Raw genomic sequence first — 22,992 nt, forward strand, 5'->3', positions numbered from 1 at the left:
TTCATCCAGGCCTGAAGTCATTGGTATTAACCAGAACCTTGGGCTTCATCTGTGTTTTCCCTTATCAAGGTTGCTAGGGTCAGATGGAGACACCAGAGAAAAGATGAAATGTAAGATCCCAATGTACCACGGCAACTAAGGGAGATGGAACAGAAACACAGAGCCATTGGAGTTTGATTACTCTCATGATTTATTAATATTCAGATTGAAAAAGGAGCCTTAGAGCCGCAAGTTACGCTAATTGGCACATTTGCTTTATTTATTTATTTTTAAAACAAACTGGGTTTTTGAATTTTTTTTCCTTTTTGTTCATTCCATCACATTGAAAAGGAGAAAAACAAAATGGTTTTGAATTCACTCAATATTTTGGACTCCTCAGATGAACGGAACATTGCACACACACTTGGAACAGAGAGATAGAGAGGAAAGTGGACTCCCACAGGGCCACACGCACCAGATCAAAAAACTGGGATACAGTGCAAGAATTTCCCAAAATGATTGGATCATCATTACCAAAAACTCGCCATAACAACACCAAGAAACAAAAAATTTTTAAGCCACACTGTTTGACTTGGGATCTTTCCTGCTTTTTTTTTTTTTTTAAATGTTTGCCACACAGAGAGAAAGAGGGCTAGTGGGCGGGAGAGAACAGACTCACAGACGTGAGCAGGACAGGAAGGGAAACTTCAGAGTGGAGTTGAGAGAGGGCAGGAGAGACAGGGCTCAGGAGAGGGGAGGGTGGGGACGTGGAAAGCCATTTCTTAAAGTTCAGGCATGTTCCTGGTCAGCCTCACGTTCTTCTTCTTTACCCTCATCCTGCCGGGCACTTTCCTTAGGTTTGGTTTCATCTACAGCTTCTGAGGAAGAAAGAAAGATGGGGCAAGAGAAAAAAGAGTTAGTATTTTGTCTCATCGGATTGTACATTGGCACAGTGCATTTCTTTTTTCTTTTTTTTTTTTAATTTGTTCTTTTTAGTTACACATGACAGTAGAGTATATTTTGACAGATTTATACAAACATGGAGTTCATCTCATTCTAATTAGGATCTCAGTCTTGAGGTTCTACATGTGGTATATTCATATATGTACACATGAAAGTTATATCAGATTCATTCCACTGTCTTTCTTATACCATTATATAAGAACTTTAGGATAAAAAAGAGATCATTGTTTTTTAATCAATACAATTTCCATGTTTGGAAGAGTTTACCTCTAGGAAGCTCTTCAGTGGCACATACAGAAGTGTTCAGGAACAAAAAGCATAATGTTAGGGACAAGTGGTCCACTCAGAAAAAATTATTGTGTTTTTAACCTCTTAGTCTTACAATAAAAGTACCAACATATGTGATATTCACATAGGAAATCAAAAACAATCTTTTTTCTTGCTCCATAAGTGTCAGACAGTGGTGACAGATAATTTATATGGAGCACTGAGAATTCATTCTAACTATTTTGCCCCCATGTTTCTAGTACTATAATGACCCCAAAGTAAAATACTTGAATTTCCAGCTTCTGTTGGAGTTGGGGGTGGCCAATAGCAGTGCTGGTCACATAGAGATCAAATTCCCTGGAGTGGGCTGAGTTGGTTTTTGCCCTTTGCAAAAAAAACCCTCTTGAGCCTACAAGTCTAGAATTTGTACTGGGAACTGGTCATGTAGGTACCCTTTACTTAACACACCAAATCCAGCACCTCAGAAGGAGAAAAACTATTCAGTGTAAACCACATTGCAGGCTCAATGATATCAGTTTTTCTTAGAAAGATAAACTGGAGTCGATAGAATCTTGTTAGGCTAACAAGTTTGTATTTAATTGAAGATAATGGATAGGCTTTGAAAACCCTTGGAAGCTTGTATCTGCCTTCTGCCAATCTTTACCCCAGGTAACTTTTCCTTTACTTCTTTTGCTTTGTGCCCTTTCACTGTAATCAATTATAGCCAACTAAACAAAGATATATAATACAGATATGCTTAAAGATTAAGCTAGGAGTACCAAATAAAATATATTTGGGAGACAATGTTGTGATTACAGAAATGGGACCCCATAGAGGACTTCATAAAAAAAAAAAAAGGTTTACTCCTCAAAACAGTCAGTTATATGTTTATATTCAAGTGAAGATAAAAATTTATATTTGAATAAGAACACCACTGTTAGACACATTTTTGGAACTCCTTTATCTTTTAAATATCTTCAGGAGAAGGAAATGCTTATTTTCATGAGAATATATTTAGTTTCTAGACTCACACCAGGCTGGTCTGGTCTAGTGAAAAATGTAAGAAGCTATGACAGGTAATTTCACCTCACAGTGATTCATTTGTCACTAAAGTCTTATTTATCTTGTAGGGATCATAACTCACTCTGAGCTATCTTCAACATGTAGCTATTCTAGTGATGATAACTACTACTACTTAGAGCAATTTTTTTTAAATCTGTAGCTTTCCAAATGAATAATTATTAACTCTTGAACAACAAAGTGCCAATACAAGTTCTAGGTTAAAACTCTTTTCTAAACATCATAATATCTACATATCAGCAGTACTCCTAGGGATCATAGAACATTGGTTTGCTCATCAATCATATATTTTTGCCAGAAGAAAGCTTCTAGATTTATTTCAGTGAGGTCCTTCTCTAGCAATCTGAAGTTCTTTCAGAGAATCCGAGCCCTACCCAAAGGTTTGGACACCATAAGTATTCCCAAGGTAGTTTAATATCTTTATCAGTTCCAAAACAACAACAACAACAATAACAACAACAACATTTTTAGAGCCATTTTCCAAACCAAAAGAGGAACATACTATTGAATTAAACTGTCCTGAAGCATTTAGAAGAATCCATTGTAGGAGCAGGACAAGGAGTCACATCTCTCTGACTAAAACAAAAACTTGGGAACCATTTTGTATGATGTGAGGGAAGATTAGGACACTGAAGAACAAAGGGGAAGTGTACTGGGTTTGTATTTGTGGAATAAGAAGGAAGAAAATCCACAGGGGAGAAACAGAAGAGCAGAAATTCAGATGATTCTGAGATACAGCCATGCTTTTGTCCCTGTTCAAATGGAATCAGGTCAGATTCTTCCACATGCCCTCACTTTCTCTTGTTATCTTTTGCCTGGGCCTAGGATAAAGGTAATATTTGGTACAAATCTCTTCATTAGGACAGAAAGTCATGGCTGTCTGTTCCCTATTAAAAGAGCTTCAATAGCTACATATGCTTTCCCTTTAATGCTTTGAAGTGTTTTTCATATGGTTATTTGTTTATTTGTTCAATTTATCGTTGGGTAACTGCCACATGCTAGGCATTCTTCTCTGTGTGGAGGAGAGGCAGTAGGAAAAGATAGGAAGTATTTCTCTTCTGAGGTCTTCCATAATATATCTTTAACAGATAATAAAATTCATAATCATAAAGTGTTGTCAATGAAAGGGCTCTTTAAAATCATCCACTCACTAAACCATAAACTCTGTAAGGCAACATCATTATCTACTTTTGTTCACTTTGAATCCCCAGTGTGCAGACAGACTTAATACAGGGGAAAGCCTCAATAAATATTTGTTAACGGATAGAAGACACATCCTCACTTTATAGATGAGGAAATTAAAATCCAGATACATAAATCTTTTGGTTTGCTCAGGGCTCAGCCAGAACTAATGCTCAGATTGTCTACTTGTCCAAGTTGTCTCATTATAGCAGGTGGGCAAATTCAAGCAGCAAGGGTCAAGGACAAACCTATTTCAGCAATTTAGCACCCAGATGTCAAATAGTTGAAATCTATGAGCTTTTAGAGACATATAAAAACTTCTGAGATTTTTTTAAAAAATGGTTCTAAAATATAAAAACCATAAAATTAAAATCAATGAAATTCAATTAGATGATTAAAAAAGGAAATGTCAATCATTCATACGAAACTCAATTCAACTGAACCTATAACTATGTATACGTTTTATTTTAATTTGAGAGCAAATTTTTTTTAACTTGATATTATTGAACATTAAACAGAGGGGTTGTCTTTGTTTTAGATGAAAGGACTGACTAGTTGGCAAAAATAAAATGGGTTAAATCAGTGGATTCAGTGAAATTTTTATAGGTGGGCCACCAAGAATTTATGGGGAGAAAAGCAAAACACTCAAAGGACCAAATGACTAATCTTTCACAACCAAAAAGGTGAGATCAGCTAAGGACTCATAATGATGTTTATAAAAATATCCTACATATAAATGAAGGAAACGATCCTTATGTGTGAGTTTATACTTATTCCAACTACATCTACTCAATGGAAAACTAAATATGAGTTTGGGAAAGGTTTAGACTCAGACAAAGGAGAACTTGTTATAAATAGAATCCTATTTGTGTATATATAGATTTATATGAGTTTGAATGCAGGAATACAGGAGAAAATGTCTCCATGGTGCTAACTTGCTTCTTCTTTCACTGAAGTCAATTCTAAACAAGTCATTATAGATAATAAATCTTGTTGGCCATATAGCTGTATGTGTACATTTGTGTGTGGCGGGGGCAGGAGTAGGGTATATTGGCATTGAATCCAAGGATGCTGTACTTCTGAGTTACACCCCAGTCCTTGTATTTATTTTTTTTTAATTTTGAGACAGGGTCTCGGTAAGTTGCCCAGGCTGTTCTTGAACTTTTGATTCTTCTGCCTCAGCCTCCCAAGTAACTGAGATTACAGGTATGCACTACCACGCCTGGCTCTATGTCTATATTTTCTAAACTCTCCTATTCAGCAGCCTCAATGCCTGGAAAGAACTGTAAATCATGACATTCCTGATCTTTGTATATAATTATAGCTAATACTGTAAAGCCCCTACTATGTGCTCAGAACAGTTCTAAGTATACTAGTGTCATTTCATTTCATCCTCACCTTTGGGGGTGATTGGATCATAAGGGTGGAGTGCTCAGAAGAGTTATAAGTGTGTCTATATCATTCCATTTCATTTCATCCTCAAAGTTCTCTTAATCACCCTGTTTTACATCTGGGGAAGTTGAGACACATGGAGATTAAATAATTTACCTCAGGTCACACTGATAGTAAGTGGCAGCAATTCCAACCTAGGACAGAGCCATGCTGACAGGTTCTGCTTTAAATTGCTTCCCCTGCTCTTATCTCAGTCCAACAAGGATAAATGGACTCAGAGTGGGAACCAGCATAAGGAATACACAGACAGAGACCTGGAGCCTAGTTTAAAAACTGGCCTTGTTAAAAGCAGCTCAAAATGGAAGGAAGAGCCCTGATTAGTCTTTCATAATATGAAATCTGGGCTTGGCACTTCCTGGCACTAATTGCATAATTTGCAAATGTTAGAGATGGGTTAATATGTAATCTTTGGTATTTTGTGCAAAAACTTTGATCATCATGGTGAGTGTCAAAGACAGATGAATGTCTGAGGCCAGCTGTCACTCCAATTACCGCTATCCAATTAGCGTAAATAACCACATTCTTCATCTAGAGGATCAACCTCCCTCTGTGACAGTTGTTACTTAAGAGGCTGTAGAAGCTAAGAGACTGAAGTGAGATTCTCCGTGCCAAGGGACATTGAACAAGGGAGCAGAAGTAACCAGTCCTGAAAATGGCAAGTGAGAAAGACCTGGAATTGCTGATGTAACTGCAAAAAACCTACCAAGTTCATGAGTAGATTAAACTTCCTTATTCAGGTTAGCTCTGAATCGTACTTTTACTTTTAGTAAACGTGAAAACCTAATATTAATAGTGTCATTTTGGCTAAGACATTACAGGAAATGCAAGATTAAGTAGATCATAGTGTTATGGTATGAATGTTTTGTGTCCCTTCAAAATCCATATGTCAAAATTCTAATCCTCAAGGTGATGGTATTAGGGGATGGGGCCTTTAGAGGAGGATTAGATCATAAGGGTGGAGCATCCATGTTTGAGATTAGTGTCTTATAAAAGAGACATGGAGAGATAGAGACATGGAGAGATAGAGATAGAGAACATGAGATAGGATCCATCATGAGATAGCAGGCTTTCACCTGACAAACTGAATCAGCTGCCATCTTGGCTTTGGACTTCAGAATCATGAGGAGTACATTTTTATTGTTCAAAAGCCATCCAGTTTATAGCATTTTGTTACAGCAGCAACACTATGACACACAATATATATAAATATGTAATTTGTACACATACATGCCACGTGACTGTTAAGAGTTATTACTGTCATGGACTTAATGATGGCCTCCCCAAATCAGTTTTCACCAGGGCAAAGTCAGTCCTTCAGAATCTAATTCTGAGACACACTGTATCCAAAACAAAAAGTGTTCATGTGTTTTAGTGATTTATACTAAAAAGAAAAACACTTTTTTTTGGGGTGGAGGTACCAAGTATTGAGCTCAGTATTGAACTCAGAGGCATTCAACTACTGAGCCATATCCTCAGCCCTATTTTGTATTTTATTTAGGGGTCTATTTTATTTAGAGTCTCACTGAGTTGCTTAGTGCCTTGCTATTGCTGAGGCTGGCTTTGGACTTGCGATCCTCTTGTCTCAGCCTCCCTAGCTGCTGGGATTACAGGCGTGCACCATCTCGCCCAACAAGAAAAACATTTTTTTTTAAATATAAGAAATTGGGTAATTTTTTCACATGAAACATGATCATATTTTCAGGAGAAAATAACTTTATTAATAGTAGAAGTTTAAGCTACGGAGTCAAAAACTTGTTTAATTTGCCTTCTTGATGTGCCATGATTTAAATGGTACAAATTTCATTTGGCTTCAAAAAGTATATTTAGTCAATTTGGACAGATGATGGTAGAGTATGACAAATAGGTATGATCTGACCATGTTATGACATCTTAGCTTTGGGAAAACATCACTCTTCCAAACCCAAAGATCTCTTAGAAATCACCATGTTCTCTGGAAGCCCTGTAAATTTTATCAATTGTTAACATAAAAAGGGAGTGTTCACATCTTATTAAAATCATGTATTCCTCATGCTCCAGAGTTGAAGGATGCTTAAAAACAGTTCATTCATTCATTTATTTATTCATCTAATGAAAAGAATGGAGCCTTACTCTGTGCTACATATTGTTCTACAAACTGAAAAATACAGTGGTGGTGTATGAAAATATGAAATCAAAATCTCTACCTTCTTGGATTTTCCATGCTAATATTACTATAATGATGCCCTGTTTATTGGAGAAAGAGTGGCAAAGGAAAAAAGAATAGCTAGAAAAAAAGAACTCAGCCCAAAGGGGTATCGTTTCTCGTGCATTATTCTCCTGGATTTGCAAAGTTGAGTTATAAATGAATCTTATATATTTTGAAAAGTGGAAAACCCTAGCAGTTTCACATTCTTGATCCACAACTATCATTGTTAAGAAAAATAAAGACATATTAAGATGTCCATAAAGATGCTAAGTTATTTTTATATGCATTTGACACAGCTCAATTACATTCTTAAAAGACAAAGAGATTTGGGTAGACAACTTCACGGTGGTCCTTTAAAGGTATATGTCACACTCTCTGATTCTTGCTGAAACAGCTTCCAGATTCTGGAAGCAGCTCTTGCCTTTATGCATTCCATTCATTTCCTCAAAAGGGTGAGAATAGCATGTCTGTGCATTCTGTTGGGGAGCAAATACCAAGAGCATATGCAGCAGCCTGGTTGCAGTGTTGCTGGAGGGATGGCGGTGTTCCCAGCTGCCATCACCCACACTGAGCTCTAATGGCCCTGTTTCCTGGCTTGGGTCCAGGCCCCTTCACAGCCCTACATTACTGAAATTAGGTTGAGTGGATTTCCGAGTAAAACATTACCTCTTGGGACCTGCCCAGCTCTCCCCAGTCTTGTCAACATTGATTAAATAGAAGCTGCTATCATTCTGGGGCCATGCCCACAATCCTCCACCAATCACCACTGGGATCGAGAGTTTGCTTGTTTGCTTCCTTTCCCTTTTTATTTTCATCTTTCCTGAATATTAAGCATCATCACCTCAAAAGCTTAGAGGAAAACAAAAAGCCATTTGGTAGTTGACTCACATACAGCCCTTTTGTTACTTACATGGTCTTTCTCTTGAGTACCAGGTATCAGGCTGGAACCCAAGTCATGGTCTTTGATGACCACTGGGATCTACACTGGGATCCACATTTACTCTTATATCATCACTAATTTCATATTTTAAATCACATTCAAAGTCCTGGGCCCATACATATATAATTTTGATGTTGAGATAATGGCCCAAATAACCCCTGTGCCTCCACTCTTGCTTTCTGAGCCTTGGGAAGAGAATAAACTTATCACTTACATCACAAAACACTTAAGAATTTCAAAGAATAATTAAAACAAATTTTAACCCAGAAGAAAACTCAGAGGATGAATAATGGGGTCCCAAGTGATACCTGAAACATATTATTTATATTTTGACTTCTCTTATCAAATGCTTAGGATAATCAAGCTAACTTATATTGTAGCCTTGAGTCTCCCAGCAACTAAGCATGTGGACCCAGACAGGTTAGTTTTACTTTGTTTGCTTCAGTTTTTTTCATATTTAAATAATATGGTTATTAAAGTCTGTTCTTTAATGGCCGTATCATTTACTGAAGATTATTTGGAAGTTGTAGAAAGACATTAAAAAATACTTTGTAAAATTCAAACTGCAGGATATAGTGTACTGAGATTTTAATCCAATCTGTGGGATTCAGGGTTTGTTGGATTACAATCCAACCTATGGATTTGGGAAATCCATTCAGCCTAATTTGAATTATTACATTTAACATTTTTGTGTCAGGAGGAAAAAAGCAATTTCCTGAAGGAAAAAAGATCTTATTTCCCAGATAAATGATTAAGAGTTTCTTAATCATTCTTTATCCCAGAATATTTCTGTAAAGTCTCTGACTCAGAAAATAAAGATATAATTGATTATTAATTAAAGAAAGCTATTCTTATAGAAGTTAAGACAATGTACAGGGTTTTCATTTCACAGAACAAAAATTAATGGTTTTATTTGAAAGATGAGAACCACAGCTTTAAAAACCATCCAAACAAAAGCCAAAGAAGGCACAGATTGACAGATATCCTTGGAAACTTCTTAAACATTATCTATTAAGAGTTTCTACCAAATCGTCAAAAGTTAGTGTTCTATCTTCTTCTCCCATTTGAGACCCACAGAAAGATCAATAACTACAATTTATGTGACTTACATTGTAGCCATCAATAATTTTTTGAATAAGATGAAGTAAATATATAAAATTAAATTATGTTAACTTTATTTTTGTATTTATTTCAATGATGGGGATTGAACCCAGGGACTCACATAAGTTACCCAAGTGCTCTGTCACTTAACTATACTCTTAGCCTATTAATTTACCATGTTTCTTACCATAATCACAATGAATAAGTCAACTTCTAAAAGTTAAAAATCAAAACAAAAATTTGGAGGTATTGTCATTCCAGCATAACAGTCAATAGACTTATCCCACATTCCTCTTCCTGGATAAATTACATGCCAAGGTGTAGCTGGATCTGGTTGTATCAAGCATTACTTCTGTTAGTATATGAGATTAAAGGAATAATGTGGAGTCAGCACAATGATAAACAATCATGGCACCTGTGACAGAAATTTTGAGAAATGTCACATCAGAAATAGAAAGATAACATTGCCATATCAAGTATCACTAATAGTGTTGATCAGAAACAATTTAAACTAGGAATTTTTGCTTTCATCTTTCCTGTGGACCATTTATATATTTTTAAATAAAGTTCAAAATCCCATCTGACAGGACAGAAGTATGTGCTCAAAATTCATCAGAGACTTCTACAGATTTAAGTTCCAGGAGATCCGTTTTCTTAGTCCCTGCAAATTCTCATGAGCTTGCCAATAGTTGATTGCAAATGGTCAGTACCACATTAGGAATGTTGGCCGGTAGTATTTTGCCTTCCGATGATTTGAAAATTTCTTTTGAAACGAGAGAGGGAAAGAATTTTAAACACGTGCACACAACGTATGCATACAGGCACATGTGGGAATATTTTTTAGATTTACTTTAAAAAACAAACCTTTCAGATATGGTAGAAACACAGAATCCTGCAGCTTAAAAAGATGTAAGAGATATTCTAAATATGTCCAATTTTTTTGATGAGAAAGTTGAGACTACCTGGTAAGCAGAATTGTTAAGTACTTCTTTTGTCCAAAGGATGCCATAAAATAAATTGCTTAATCATAAACCAAGGACATCATAAACCATGAAAACCTTTGTTTAAAATTAATATATAAGTTAGTTGCTGAGATCTATATATCTTCACATACACTTGCAAAATAAAGTAAAAATTGAGACTTTTATGGGACTTTAGTTCATTGTTAGGATAGTTAAAATAAGTGATTATCCAGTAACAGCTTTTTTTTTCCATATTAGCATGGTAAAGAAGTTAATATCTATACATCACCTTGAACATGAAAAAATGCTTTATGATTTGATCAATTACCATGTATTCTTTGACAAAGGACCTAGGGTGAAATAATCAAATTATATAGTCAATTTATGTTGTTGGTTTAGGAAATGATGAATTTACTTATATTTAATTCTGGGGGAGTCAATGTAAATTCTACATGCTTAAATATGTTTAACATCCAGAAGACAAGTTTACAACAAACAGAGCTACAATTTCAACTCTCTCTTTTCCACTTCATAAGGTCCTAGGTGAGAGTCCTAGCTGGGAGAAAATCTTAGCTGTACCTCTCTGGCTTTATTAACTCAATTGTCTAATAGGTCAATAGGTAACATTAATATAAATACTTGACCATGGGTAAAATTGATTGTGGGGTCTATGAGGAATTTGACAGAGCAGATTTTGTCTTTAAGAACTAATTTCAAGCTAGAGGCTCTAGATCATATTGTTACCTTTATTATTTTGCTAAATTTAAATTACCTTCATTCTAGACGTTTTAATGAATGAGTAAAAAATAAATACTATCCCAGACTTTATAAATGGCCAAAAAAATCAATTCAATATTATCTCTTTCCTCATTTGCTATTCAAATATTCTCTATATCTCGTCACCCTACCTTCTAGATGTGGCCAATGCTACTGGTGATCCTCTCAGATCTTACTTTACCAGGCTCAGGCACCCATTCCCCAGCTGCTGGAGGTTTGCCTTCCAACAATTCACATCTGCCTCCTTTGGTAGAGGAGGTGAATTGAGAGCCGCTTCAATGTTAGGTGTGAGAAATCATGTCTCTTCTGTCTCCCTTTGCTTTTGAGCTAGACAACTTCTATGATAGAATTCATGCTTCAGAGCTCTCTGTAGGATGAGGCAGGACTACCCTTCTCCTGAACTCTCACCTTTGCCTGGATTCTTCCTCTGTGCTATCCTCTTTGCTTACTCCTTAAAAGGTTCCACCAATGTATTACTTGCACAGGAATTTCCACCTTAGGGTCTGATTCTAGGGATTTAGACCAAAGAGATCCCTTAAACCAAGTTTAAGGACTGTAGTTGAGAGGCAGACCAGCCAGCCTACTACTTTACTATATAGTAAATCTCTAAAGTTGAATCATTTGGATTTTTGCTTATCATTCCTCAAAACCCAGCTCAAATGAAGTTTCCAATATCCAAACCTACTTAGGCAAAACTAATCACTTCCTTCTCTTCATACAGAAATTGTGTTTCTTGCATTATCTGCTAGTTTTTGAAATTCTTCTTTGATTATGAGCTAATGTTGCAAAAGGAGACATTAGAATTTAAACTCCAAGAAAGCAGAGATTTTTCAACTTTTTTTATTAACAAATTCCAAGTGCCTAAAACATGCCTGGGGTTGGAGATATCTAGAGGCATCTACAATACCCCTGACTCCCAGTATCACACATATCAGATGATGGAAATTTAATGTTTTTACCCATAAAAATATTGAAAAAAGTGTTCTGGATGTAGTTCAGTGGTAAAGTGCTTGCCTAACACATGAGGCAGGACTTAAATATTATATATATATATATAATATTTAAGATTTATTTATATATCAAAAGCACTCTTGGGATATATATATCCCAAGCAGAAAAAGTGAAGACTAGTTATTATGACTGAAGGAAATAGCAAAAGTTGGTCTACATTTCAAAATTTTGAGTTAGAAAAATAAACCCCAAGATTATTCTGGTTCATGGTAATGGAAGCATCTCCTTACAATCCTCCATTTAATTGCTAATTTTGATTTCATAACTACTAATTTTATAAAAAATTGTTTAGCTACAAAAGAAGGTAAAAATAGATATCTACTTGAAGCATAACTCTTTTTAGATCAGAGGACAGTGGTTAAAGGAATTGACTCTAGAGCAAGACTTTGCGTTTGATTTTGACACCATGGCTTTGGATAAATTACTAAATCTCTTACTACTCATTTTCCTTAGATATAATTGGTAGTAATATGGGTATCTTCTTCATGGGGTTGTTGTTTTGTTTTTGTTTTTGAGGGTTTTTTTGTTTTGTTTTGTTTTGGTACTTGGAATTGAGCTCGGGCAATTTAACCACTAAGCCACATCCCCAGACCTTTTAATTTTTTATTTTGAGGCAGAGTCTCACCAAGTTGCTTAGGGCCTTGCTAAATTGCTGAGGCTGGTTTTGAACTTGTGGTCCTCCTGCCTCAAGACTTCAGAGTCCCTGGGATTTCAGGCATGAACTGAAATAGGACTGTTATGAGAATTAAATGTGTTGATTTAAAAGTACTAAACAAGGAATGTTCAAGTAACATGTTTAAGTAAATGTCCAAATGTACTGGTTCTTATTATTAGCATTTGGAAGGGAACTAATATTGGTTTAATGTTTACCATGTGTCAAGCATTGCACTAAGGAGTCTCTAATGTTAAAGACACAAAAGTCTGTGACTTATAAAGGTTTTGCTTGTAGAGTGAAAAAAAGAACAACAACAACAAACAAACAAAAAACCTTTCTGGAGAAGGCTATGATATGAAGTTAGGGTCCAAAGACCAGAAATGATTTCAAAGGCAATGATTTCACTGGCCAGACTTTAAGAGTAGCAAAGAAGAAAAGTCAGCAGTCCCCAGGAGCCGTGGTACATGCCTGTAATCCCAGTGGCTCAGGAGGCTGAGGCAGGAGGATCACAAGTTCAAAGCCAACATCAGTAAAAAAGCAAGACACTAAGCAACTCAGTGAGAGCCTGTCTCTAAAAAAATACAAAATAAGAATGGGGATGTGGTTCATTGGTTGAGTGTCCCTGAGTTCAATTCCTGGTACACCCCCCAACACACACACCAAAAAAAAGTCAGTATTCCTGTCATACAAGAACCAAGGCTGTTAAACAGTAATGTGAAAAAGGCGAAGTCTCTTTTGCTACTGCCTCCACCTAAAGACAGAACAATTTCTACTTCACACCCAAACAACAGCAGTCAGTTGATTTCAAAAGGAAATAACCTTATCCCTTGGCTTAGCTCCATTTGTAGAAAATTATGCTTACCATACTGAAGGCAAGAGCCAAATTACCGCCCACCCCCAGCTGTGTAGTAAATCTTGCATCCACTCAGTAGGCAAGTTACTCAGGGAATGGCAATTCTCCAGGCTTAAGATATCACATCCAATTTTAAGAAAAATTCCTTTATTATAGAATTCTTCATTTGAAAAAGACTAAGACTTCTTGTTGATAATTAGTCCCTTAAATTAAAAAAAAAAATGTATGTTCAGTGAGATTGTTCAGCTTCTTATGGGGAAGGTTTTTCCATTTCCAGGAAATCTTGCAGCATCTGTGGACAGGGCATCTGTCAAGGGAGACATCCCTGGGGAAGACTGCTCTGGTGAGGTTTTTGCCTCTACTTATACACAATACTCGCTCATTTCTGGGTTGTCTCGAGAAGGGATCCCAGGAGAATATGAAGAATCAAGTTAGGATAATTTAAGGATGTAGCTGTCCTCTTAAAAAGGTTTCTGGGAAAGAAATGTCAAATTCCTTTTGGACTCTTTTTTTCCAGACATGATTGAAGTTAGCATCTCACTCTGTCTCACCTAACTTCCAAAAGAATGTTGTATAAATCTATAGCTGCATTTAGGAGGAAGTTAAAATCTCAGATATCATGTAGTTTAGCCTTATTATTTAGTTTCATACTTAAGAGGAAAAATTAAACAGACTAATCATGTTTCTGGTTATTTTTCATTAAACCTTCTCTCTTAATTTTCTTTCTCACAGTTTTTCACATTTATTGAAGTAGATTGTTTAGGCATTAGGCCATTTCAAAGAGTCACTCTTGACCTATCTAGTGATCATTTATAAAAGTTTCAATGTAGAAATTTGAATCTGAAAGAACTTTAATAGTTGTACTAATTCCATTTAAATATTCAGTCAATCATTTGTACTGTTTTAATATACAGTGAGTTAACATTCCTTATTGCAAAGCTGATAGTTCCAATATTTATCTCTGGAGCAAAAGTAAATGTGGATTTGTTAAATCCTATAATTTAATATTGGATAAAATCATTTTATTATCTGTTTTCATGTTAAAAGTCACAAAGACAAAGCTGGACATAACTCTAACTCTACAAAGGCCTACCCATATTTTTAGGCTATGGCTGCCTAAAAGTATTTCCTACTTGAGAATATCTATTGTCTGGGTAACATTTAAATTTTTAAAATAAAAACTCTGTATTCATTAGTCATATTCTACTCATGCCTTGCCATGCCCAGCCATGATGTGTTTGGGTAGAACTTGAGATTAGGCAGACAATTATTTATCTTTGTTGTTTAATTTTCTCTTACGGCTTTTTCTACACAGCACAAAGAAAACCAGAGACTTGGCAGTTGTCTTGCTAATTTTATCAATGCAAATGGATAAACTACATAATTCAGGACAAAAATCCTAAATCTGTATACATTGTCACAAACTTGGCTTGTAATTGTTCATAAAATTACATAAAATTGTTCCTGTAATTAGTGGAAGCTGAAGGAGCCCTTTTAAATCATCTCTGATCTCAGCCGCCATTCCCTATGAGAAAAACCGAAGACAGAGCATTTTTTGTGACTTGCCCAAAGTCACACAGCAAATTGGAATTCAGCAATCCTTCCCTAAGACCAGACTGCCTTTTACGACCTCTGGGGATGAGAAGGTTCGCTTGACTTGAACTTGAATCTCTCCCCAGGAGTCCTAAATACACTGAGTGACTCTACTCCCTCTTTCCTTTCTGACCCTTCCTCCCGCCTTCCATTCTGATTGTTCTTTGTGAAATACAAGGTAACTCAATACAATTTTTCTTCAAGGGCCACCAAAAGTCACTTTAGTTACTCTGGAGGCTTGCAAAACCAGAATTGAAGATTATTGCTTTATCAAATTTCACTATGTTATGTTCAAATTGTGGGAGGTAATTTTTTGTATTCTACACATACAAAAAAAAAGTAGAAAAAAAGAACCTCTGGAATTAGTAATTTAGCCTGAATAGTTATCACTAATTATGACAGGCTTCAAAATTTTTGGACAATAAAAGTGTATAAGTAGCTAAAATTATTACAAATGCTGTCATGTTTAAGAATTGATTAGAAATCACTTCTATATCCTAAAATAGAAGAAATAAAAGTATATATATATATATGGATATATATATATATATAATTTATATACATAAGAAAATCATACATATATACATGTATATAATTTCCCCATTCTACCTTCCGCATCACTGTGCTGGCAGACAGTTAAAAAGCCAACAATAAGGTTTAACTATAAAGGTTTTGAAGATAATTTTAGAAATATTAACAAGAAAGCCTTATAAAAGATTTGTGTATTATATGTTTTCATGTAGATAAATAAATGCAATCTCCATCTCTTACTGGGACAATTCATTTTCTACCCATTGTGTGCTTTGCCTTCCTAGGGCCTATCAAATTATGGTGCTGCCATTGAGTAAAAGAAATGCTTTAAGAATCAATAGCACTCACTGGAACACAACCACAACTATATTGGAAAAGTAATATTAATATTTGTACCGATTTTTCTTTTTTTAGTCAAGATCTCCAAGTTCTTACTTATATTCAGTGACCAAAAATGTTATAGCTTTGGCTCTTAGGGGATATTGGGACAATAAGCAGGAAAGAATAAAGATTCATGGGGAGTCTGAGTCCTTGTCTTATCTGGGCTAGAACTAAATACCCTACCCACCATATAAAACTGCCATTTGCAAAATCATCCTTGTCTTTTGTTCTTCACTCACTATTTTTTTCTTTAATAAAACCATTTTCCAAAACATATCTCATGCCTAGAAACAACCTTATTATTATCTTCCTTTTTTCAAAACTCTGTTTATTTAAAAGTAAATCTAAAATATAGAGAAACCTTAGAGTAAAAAGACATCTTGGAGATCCTCCAGCCACCCCTATCCACTCAGGAATCCCCCATGGTACCCTAGTGGATGGACAGTGACCACTGCAACAGGGCATTCCAGCTCCAGCTGGAATGTAAATTATTCCAGATATTCTGCTGAACTTTACCTTCCTGAAGCCTTGCAGAGTTGTTTCTGTAACAACAGAGCAAATATAACAATCTAGTTCCTCTTGCCCAAGATTGCCTTTCAAAAATCCAAAGATAGCCTCTTTCCTCCTGAAGTTTTTAGACCCATTTTTTTTCTCTTCAATCAACAAACTTCATGAATAAACTATTATGCCATCTTTACCTCACCTTCCTTATTTCTCTGTTAGCTGACATTAACATACAATTTTTTGAACAATGCTTTCAAAAAAAAAATTCTATTCCAAACCCTCATTTACCATATTTCTGCATCTTTTCTTTGCCTATTCTTTCTTAGGGGTACTCCATGAAATGGCTTACTATAGAGAACATCTTCTCCATACAATCTGCTACCTACCCTTAAGACTCAGGGATGAAATACTTTTTTACTTATAATAAGATGAAAAATTAACCTGTCCCCTTTGGCCTAAACTGACAAAAACAGACAGAGATTCTCCACATTCTCATTTTTTGTCTCTTGAATATTCATTTGAAATTAGAATTATTTGTCCTTTTGAAATGATCTAGATAGACAAATAATCCTGTTCAGTTGATGAGGTTTCCCTGGATTACAAAACAGTACTAGTTATAAAGCATACCACCTGTAATTTGTCTCTTTCTCCCTATAAAAGTGTAACAATAAACCCTGTTCAGACACTATGATATTGGGACCTGAGGTTCCTCTTGAAATAGCTTGAACAAAATCATTTTATTTATTGATGTACTTCGGTTTTGACATCTTCTTAAAATATTATTCTTTCTTTATTTCAGTGAAGACTAATTTCTGGGTTTATTTCTGCTATTTTCTGGAATTTATTTATTTACTTATTCATTCATTCATTCATTCATTTATGAAGCCATTGTGAAGCTATATTTTTCTCTCCCTGTCTCCTAACACAACTACAATCCAAGATTTAATTCTACATTATCTTTATAGACTTTTATCAAAAAAACTTATAATCCCTAATAACTTCAGTCCTAAATTCTACCCAGATAGCTAGTAAATTTATCACTGTCATATTCTTAATCCTTAGACACCACTATAAACATATTTCTTTTTTTGTCACAAAGTTTTAATGATTCCTTCTGTCAGATGCATCAAGTTCCAGATGCTATTGTCAAATATGTCTCTATATCCTTGGCTCCACTCCTAACTTCAATACTATATTTTAATCTCTACTGAACATCATCTGGTCACTATCACGACAAATAACAAGATTGACCTTATTATTCTCCCAAAGATCCAAGTTTAAAATCCCCTTTCTCCATATGCATCTGTATCTATTGATTCTTCTTTCTCCAAGGCATATCTCTCTGAATGAGGCCATAAAATAGAAAATAAGTAGATAAATAAATAAGAAATGTACTGAAAAGCCAATAAAAAACATACCAGATTCACAGGGAATATGGGTTTGCTATAAAACTACTGCTTGGCATGGAGCCAGTAGTAAGCAGTGGGAAGAGGCGGCAGTGGCTGGGGGTTGTACAGCAGAAGTACATGGTTAAGGTCAATAGTCCAGCAGGAGGTAGATAGCAGTGGTAGTCCATAAGCAACAAGCATTGGAGCCTGGCAGATGACAGCAAATAGGAAGGGGCCAATGCGGACAGACTATGGGCATTTAGGGAAACCTACCAGTAAGAAAAAAGGACCCTAACCACAGATCTAAGAACAATATTTCTGTCTCTAATAGGATGAGTGAAAATAAGATAGACCTTAGTCTCAGAGAAAGCAGAATCTCATAAAGAAATGAGTGAAATAGGGATTTAGGTAATGCAAACTAAGCAGAAGTCTAGTTTGTGGAACTGTTCTCAATTAAAGAGACCAATTATTAATGGGCACAAGTTGACATGATGCTGAGACAACTGAGTGAGGGTCTTTAAATTGCCATTGCCTAGGAATGAAGATGATACTGATTCCAAAGCCGGGTATAGAACTAAACCTGAAAGAGATATGATGAGTGACCCCTTCAGTGGGACCTAGAGGGATGCATGACCATATTACACCAACTTGACACTTCAGGGTGTGAGAAGACACCAGAAACTGACCAACTTGGTCATTTCTTAACATTTCTTTCTGCTCCCAAGGTGGCCCTCTTCAAAACTTCTCCGCTATGAATAGTGATAGCTAAAATACTTAATTAATGTTAATGGATGATAAAAAAGGAAGGAGATGTTGCTGCCCAAACAAATTCTCTGATACCACTGATTATGAAACAGACTATAATTTTCCTTGTAATTTAAATGAAAGTATACTAAATTTAAAATTTGTGTCATACTAGCACTATAATTTTGCCTGGGCATGTTTAAGGTCTGCTGTCTGATTCATATCTCATTATCGATGCAGACTTGGGTCATTAAAGAGTAATAAGAAAGCTTTCCAAATCATCCAGTTCCCCCAAGTTACCTTTAATTATTGAGATCAAAGATGGATAAATAATAAACACAAAAAAAATGAGTTAATTTTATTTTTAAGGTCTTATGAGATCTCAGAAGGCAAATCAGTGAATTCAGGGAGGTATCATAATAAATGTGGGGGTAAAGATAATATAGCACATACTCAGATGTGAGAGAAAGTGAGGAAAATTTTTTTTATTATTAAAGTAAACTTTAGTATACATAATATAGAAAGACATTCTATGGAGTGTTAATACTTTCTAGTCAGAGACCACCAGGAGCACATATGTAGTAGAACACAATTGAGTTTATCAATAAGTCTGTAAGCCAGGATGAACATATACCATGGAGAACCACAAGACTTCTCAAAAAGGATTAGGAAGGACTTGGTGTGAGTGTTAGGTGGTTGGGAGATGAATTCAAGGGAGCAGAATACAATACTACATTGGAATTCTGTCATGAAATGGGTAATTTTATGATTGATCATTCCAATAAATATCATCTAAAAAGAAGCCATCATGAAGAAAGCATTTTTGTTCCTATTAACCAGGCGAAGGAAATATTTGGCCATGTTGTGGTTTGGATAATGTTCATATTTAGATATGATATTGGTGGCCATGTTTTTTCATGATGTACCACACAAAGCACCTTTGTCTGAGGTTGGTATTCCATAAAACTGTTTATGTCCACAGGAGAACGCTATTGCAGACTTGTGAGCACCAGGCCATGTCTGAATGTCAGATGGCTGTTCTCTCTCTGGAGAAATAAAGGAGCTTTAAACTTGACTTTATCAGATCTGAGGTGTCACTAAAGGGCCTTACTCATGTTCAACTATATTCCCCTCCATAGTTTCCCATCTAGTAATACTGAAGACGAGCAATTCCCCTGAGCCACATAGAAACGGAAATTACATTGATTGCCTGGAAACAGTGAAAAAACTCTACCTGAACTCTGTGCCATCAGCTGAAGCCCTCTCCTGAAAATGCATTTACTGGCTCTTAAAGATGCTTAAGACTCCCAGTAGACTAGTGGCACTATATTCTAATTTAAAATATTTTAATTAAATAAAATCCTTCATGAGGAAGAAATAACAAGCCAGATCAGAGTCTGTCACCTCAGTTGTCTTCTCATTGCACTGATCTGACAAGACAGTAAATTTGGATTTTTTTTATCCTCTCTCTCTTCCCCTCCTTCCTTTAATGGCCTGTCAAAAGGAAACTCCATCCAGTGTTGGCATTAATGCCTGCTGTAAATAAAAAGGAAATGGAGGGAAAGAGGAGGAGGGAAGAGAGCAGGGTGTGTGATAGAAGTTAGATTTGCAGCTCAATTGCAAGGCATCTCTCAGAGTGTCTAGACACCAGCTGCCTGGTTACCATGGAAACCCACTAACTTTGGCTGATGGGCTGAGTGGTAATGACTCTCAGGAGATCTGGGTGGGAGCATAGTGGTGGCGGAAGAGGAAGGAAGGTTGGGAGTGGTGGCACAGAGGGCATTAGAGTAATGTGGGACACAATAAGAGAAAACAAAATTGTCTCTGTGAAAGAGTAGCATGTCCGCCTGTGCGCATTCTACACGTGGAGACAAGGTACAAATCTGCCACACCCAGCAGGTGTCAGGACACAGGTTGCTAAAGATGAATAGCTGAGCTGGAACAATTACATTCTCATCCTAACCTCCTGCCCACAGTAAACCAAAGCATTCCACGGTAAACAGACACAATCAGCGATTGTCCACCCAAGTCTCAGAAGGAAATTCTAGTCTCCAAGAAAGGCTGCCACTATTATAAGCACTCAGCAGTAGAGATTCATGACAGGCTATCCTCTCTACTTGTTCCTCCCATTACCCCATGCCATCTGTAATGGTGGGACAGTCATTTGAAGAAGGAGGATGGTAGTGGGAACATTGAAGGGGTGAATAAGAAATGAAGGGTTACTGGTTTAGGGTCAAATCATTGGGTATACAAATATAAATTGCTATAATATTCATATATAGACCCTTGTTGTTAGAGTCCTCCAATCCATAGTGGAGAACTTTACAGTGGCTTGCTGGTGTCCTGGTCCTCTACTACTGGACTTTCCTTCTGGTTGGGATTTTCAGGTGACCCAGGCACCCCATCTACTCACTCACCTAGTTTTCTTCCCATTCTCCCCTCCCGCTCACATTTTTTTGGAGGTGGGGGTAACCAGATTGATTTCAGGGGCACTCAAACACTGAGCCACATCCCCAGCCCTATTTTTGTATTTTATTTAGATACAGGGTCTCACTGAGTTGCTTAGCGCCTTGCTTTTTTCTGAGGCTGGCTTTGAACTTGCAATCCTCCTGCCTCAGCCTCCCCAGCCACTGGGATTACCGGCATGTGCCACCACACCCCACCCACTGCCCACATCTTTCTACTCCACTTCCTAAGGGTTACCACACATAAACACACCCCACAGATACCCCAGGCCATTTGGGAATAATGAGCAGCCCTTCCTCACCAAAGCTTGTCTATAGTTACACAGACTAGATTTTTTGTTTGTCTCTCAATGCTTTACCAATCATGGTGAGAATCCAAGACCCAACAGCTTTATTCTGGGTCACAAAAATCTTCTAAATGGGCCAAGAAAGTAGATGGCATGAAATTTAATTCTCAGACTCTGATTGATCATGACCAACAGAGCCTGAGTCAATCAATCTATCTACCTATCTACCTATCTATGTTGCTTTTATATATATTAACATGTTCTTATATGTTAGTTATAGTTTTATAAATAGCTCCCATATGAAAAAATATCCCAATAACATTAAGCTATAATCAACATGTGAGCAATTTTAACATACTAAATAAAAATGGCTAGAGGTAAATGCTGAATTAACTGCAATTTAGAGTACAACACAAAACTTTCAATACACCAGACTCTTTATTAGACATTGAAGCTTTGACTGAATGATTCACCATGAGAGAAAGGCAGCTCATTTGCAAGCAGAGGTGTGTTCTGCTATCTATTAATAATCAGGGCAGAACTACCAGTGGTTTGGATTAAGAGATGAAACTATTTCCTCCCCATGGCTTGTCTTCTGTGCAGGTGAGATTGCAAAGCAGTGAGGCTAGTGTCTCACAGATTGGATACCCTAGTGCCACAGACAAAACTCCAGTTGTTGTCACTGTGCACTGCCAACTTCTTCCCATCATTAGGAGGGATGGCACTATGTGTGAGAACTCTGTGGGTCACCAGAGAACTTGTAGGGGCAAAGGGCGATGGGGCAACATCTGCCCAGGTGGCTGAGAGGAAGTTTCTTCAGTGGTGATAAAGAAGAAACCAGTCGAATATGAGTGATTCAGGGTCACCTTTGCCACATCAGAATCAACTACTTTGATTGTAAATAGTCACAATCAACAGTGCTGCCTGACATATTTATCTGCTAGGTAACTTCTTTGCCTATTAAATGAACAAATGTCTACTGACATTTGTCTACCTGTTCAGGTTCCTGGGGATACAGCAGTGTCCCAGACAATACTAAAGCCTCAAAGCGGGGATCCTCATGGAGCTTATATTATACCATAAATAGACAGTAGGTAGGTAGCTAGGTAGATTAGATAGATAGATAGATAGATAGATAGATAGATAGATAGATAGATAGATAGATAAAAAATATGAGAGTGGAAAAGAGGGTCATGACATCTTAAGGACTTGGCTGTTATTGAAGTCTTATGGGTGCTAGATAAAGCAAGATGTGCTGAGATTCTAGAGACAGTCTGAGGCAAACAAGATTTTCTTATAAAAGGAAAAATGTGAGTCAGGGATAATTCTAAGCCCAACAGGGCCTAAGCACAAGGAAAAGATGATTCAACCTTTTCTGAGATGAGGAAGACTGGTAGAGGAGCAGGGTTAGAGAAAAAAATTGGAGTTTGGTTTTCAAAATGGTTAGTTTGAGATGTCTATCATACATACAGGCTGACATGTAAAAGGGGCAGTTCTCTGGAATCAGGGGAGAGTTCTGGGCTACAGATAGAACCCTGGGTTTTTCATGCTGTGATATTTAAAGCCATGAACTGGGTATGGTCACCAAAGACATAAATGTACACAGAGAGGGGATATCCAAGAACAACATTGTAGGGAACTCAAAAATTTAGAAAGCAGGGAGGTAAGAAGGAAGGATGAAAGAAAGTGAAG

The 22,992-nt window shown here is 36.5% G+C and overlaps 1 protein-coding gene across 2 annotated transcripts in view; it reads right to left on the reverse strand.

Moving 5' to 3' along the window:
* Positions 1-232: 232 nt before the first annotated feature.
* Positions 233-22,992, reverse strand: part of Gap43 (growth associated protein 43) — a 108,671-nt gene continuing 85,911 nt past the window's right edge. For both annotated transcript variants that reach the window (XM_078044175.1, XM_005327612.4), the window contains exon 3: positions 233-857. In XM_078044175.1, coding sequence (XP_077900301.1) covers positions 769-857 — 89 coding nt within the window. In that variant the 3' untranslated portion in view covers positions 233-768. The remainder of the gene's footprint in view (positions 858-22,992) is intronic.

The sequence above is a fragment of the Ictidomys tridecemlineatus genome, chromosome 3 (genome assembly GCF_052094955.1).
Source record: "Ictidomys tridecemlineatus isolate mIctTri1 chromosome 3, mIctTri1.hap1, whole genome shotgun sequence".
Lineage (NCBI taxonomy): Eukaryota > Metazoa > Chordata > Mammalia > Rodentia > Sciuridae > Ictidomys > Ictidomys tridecemlineatus.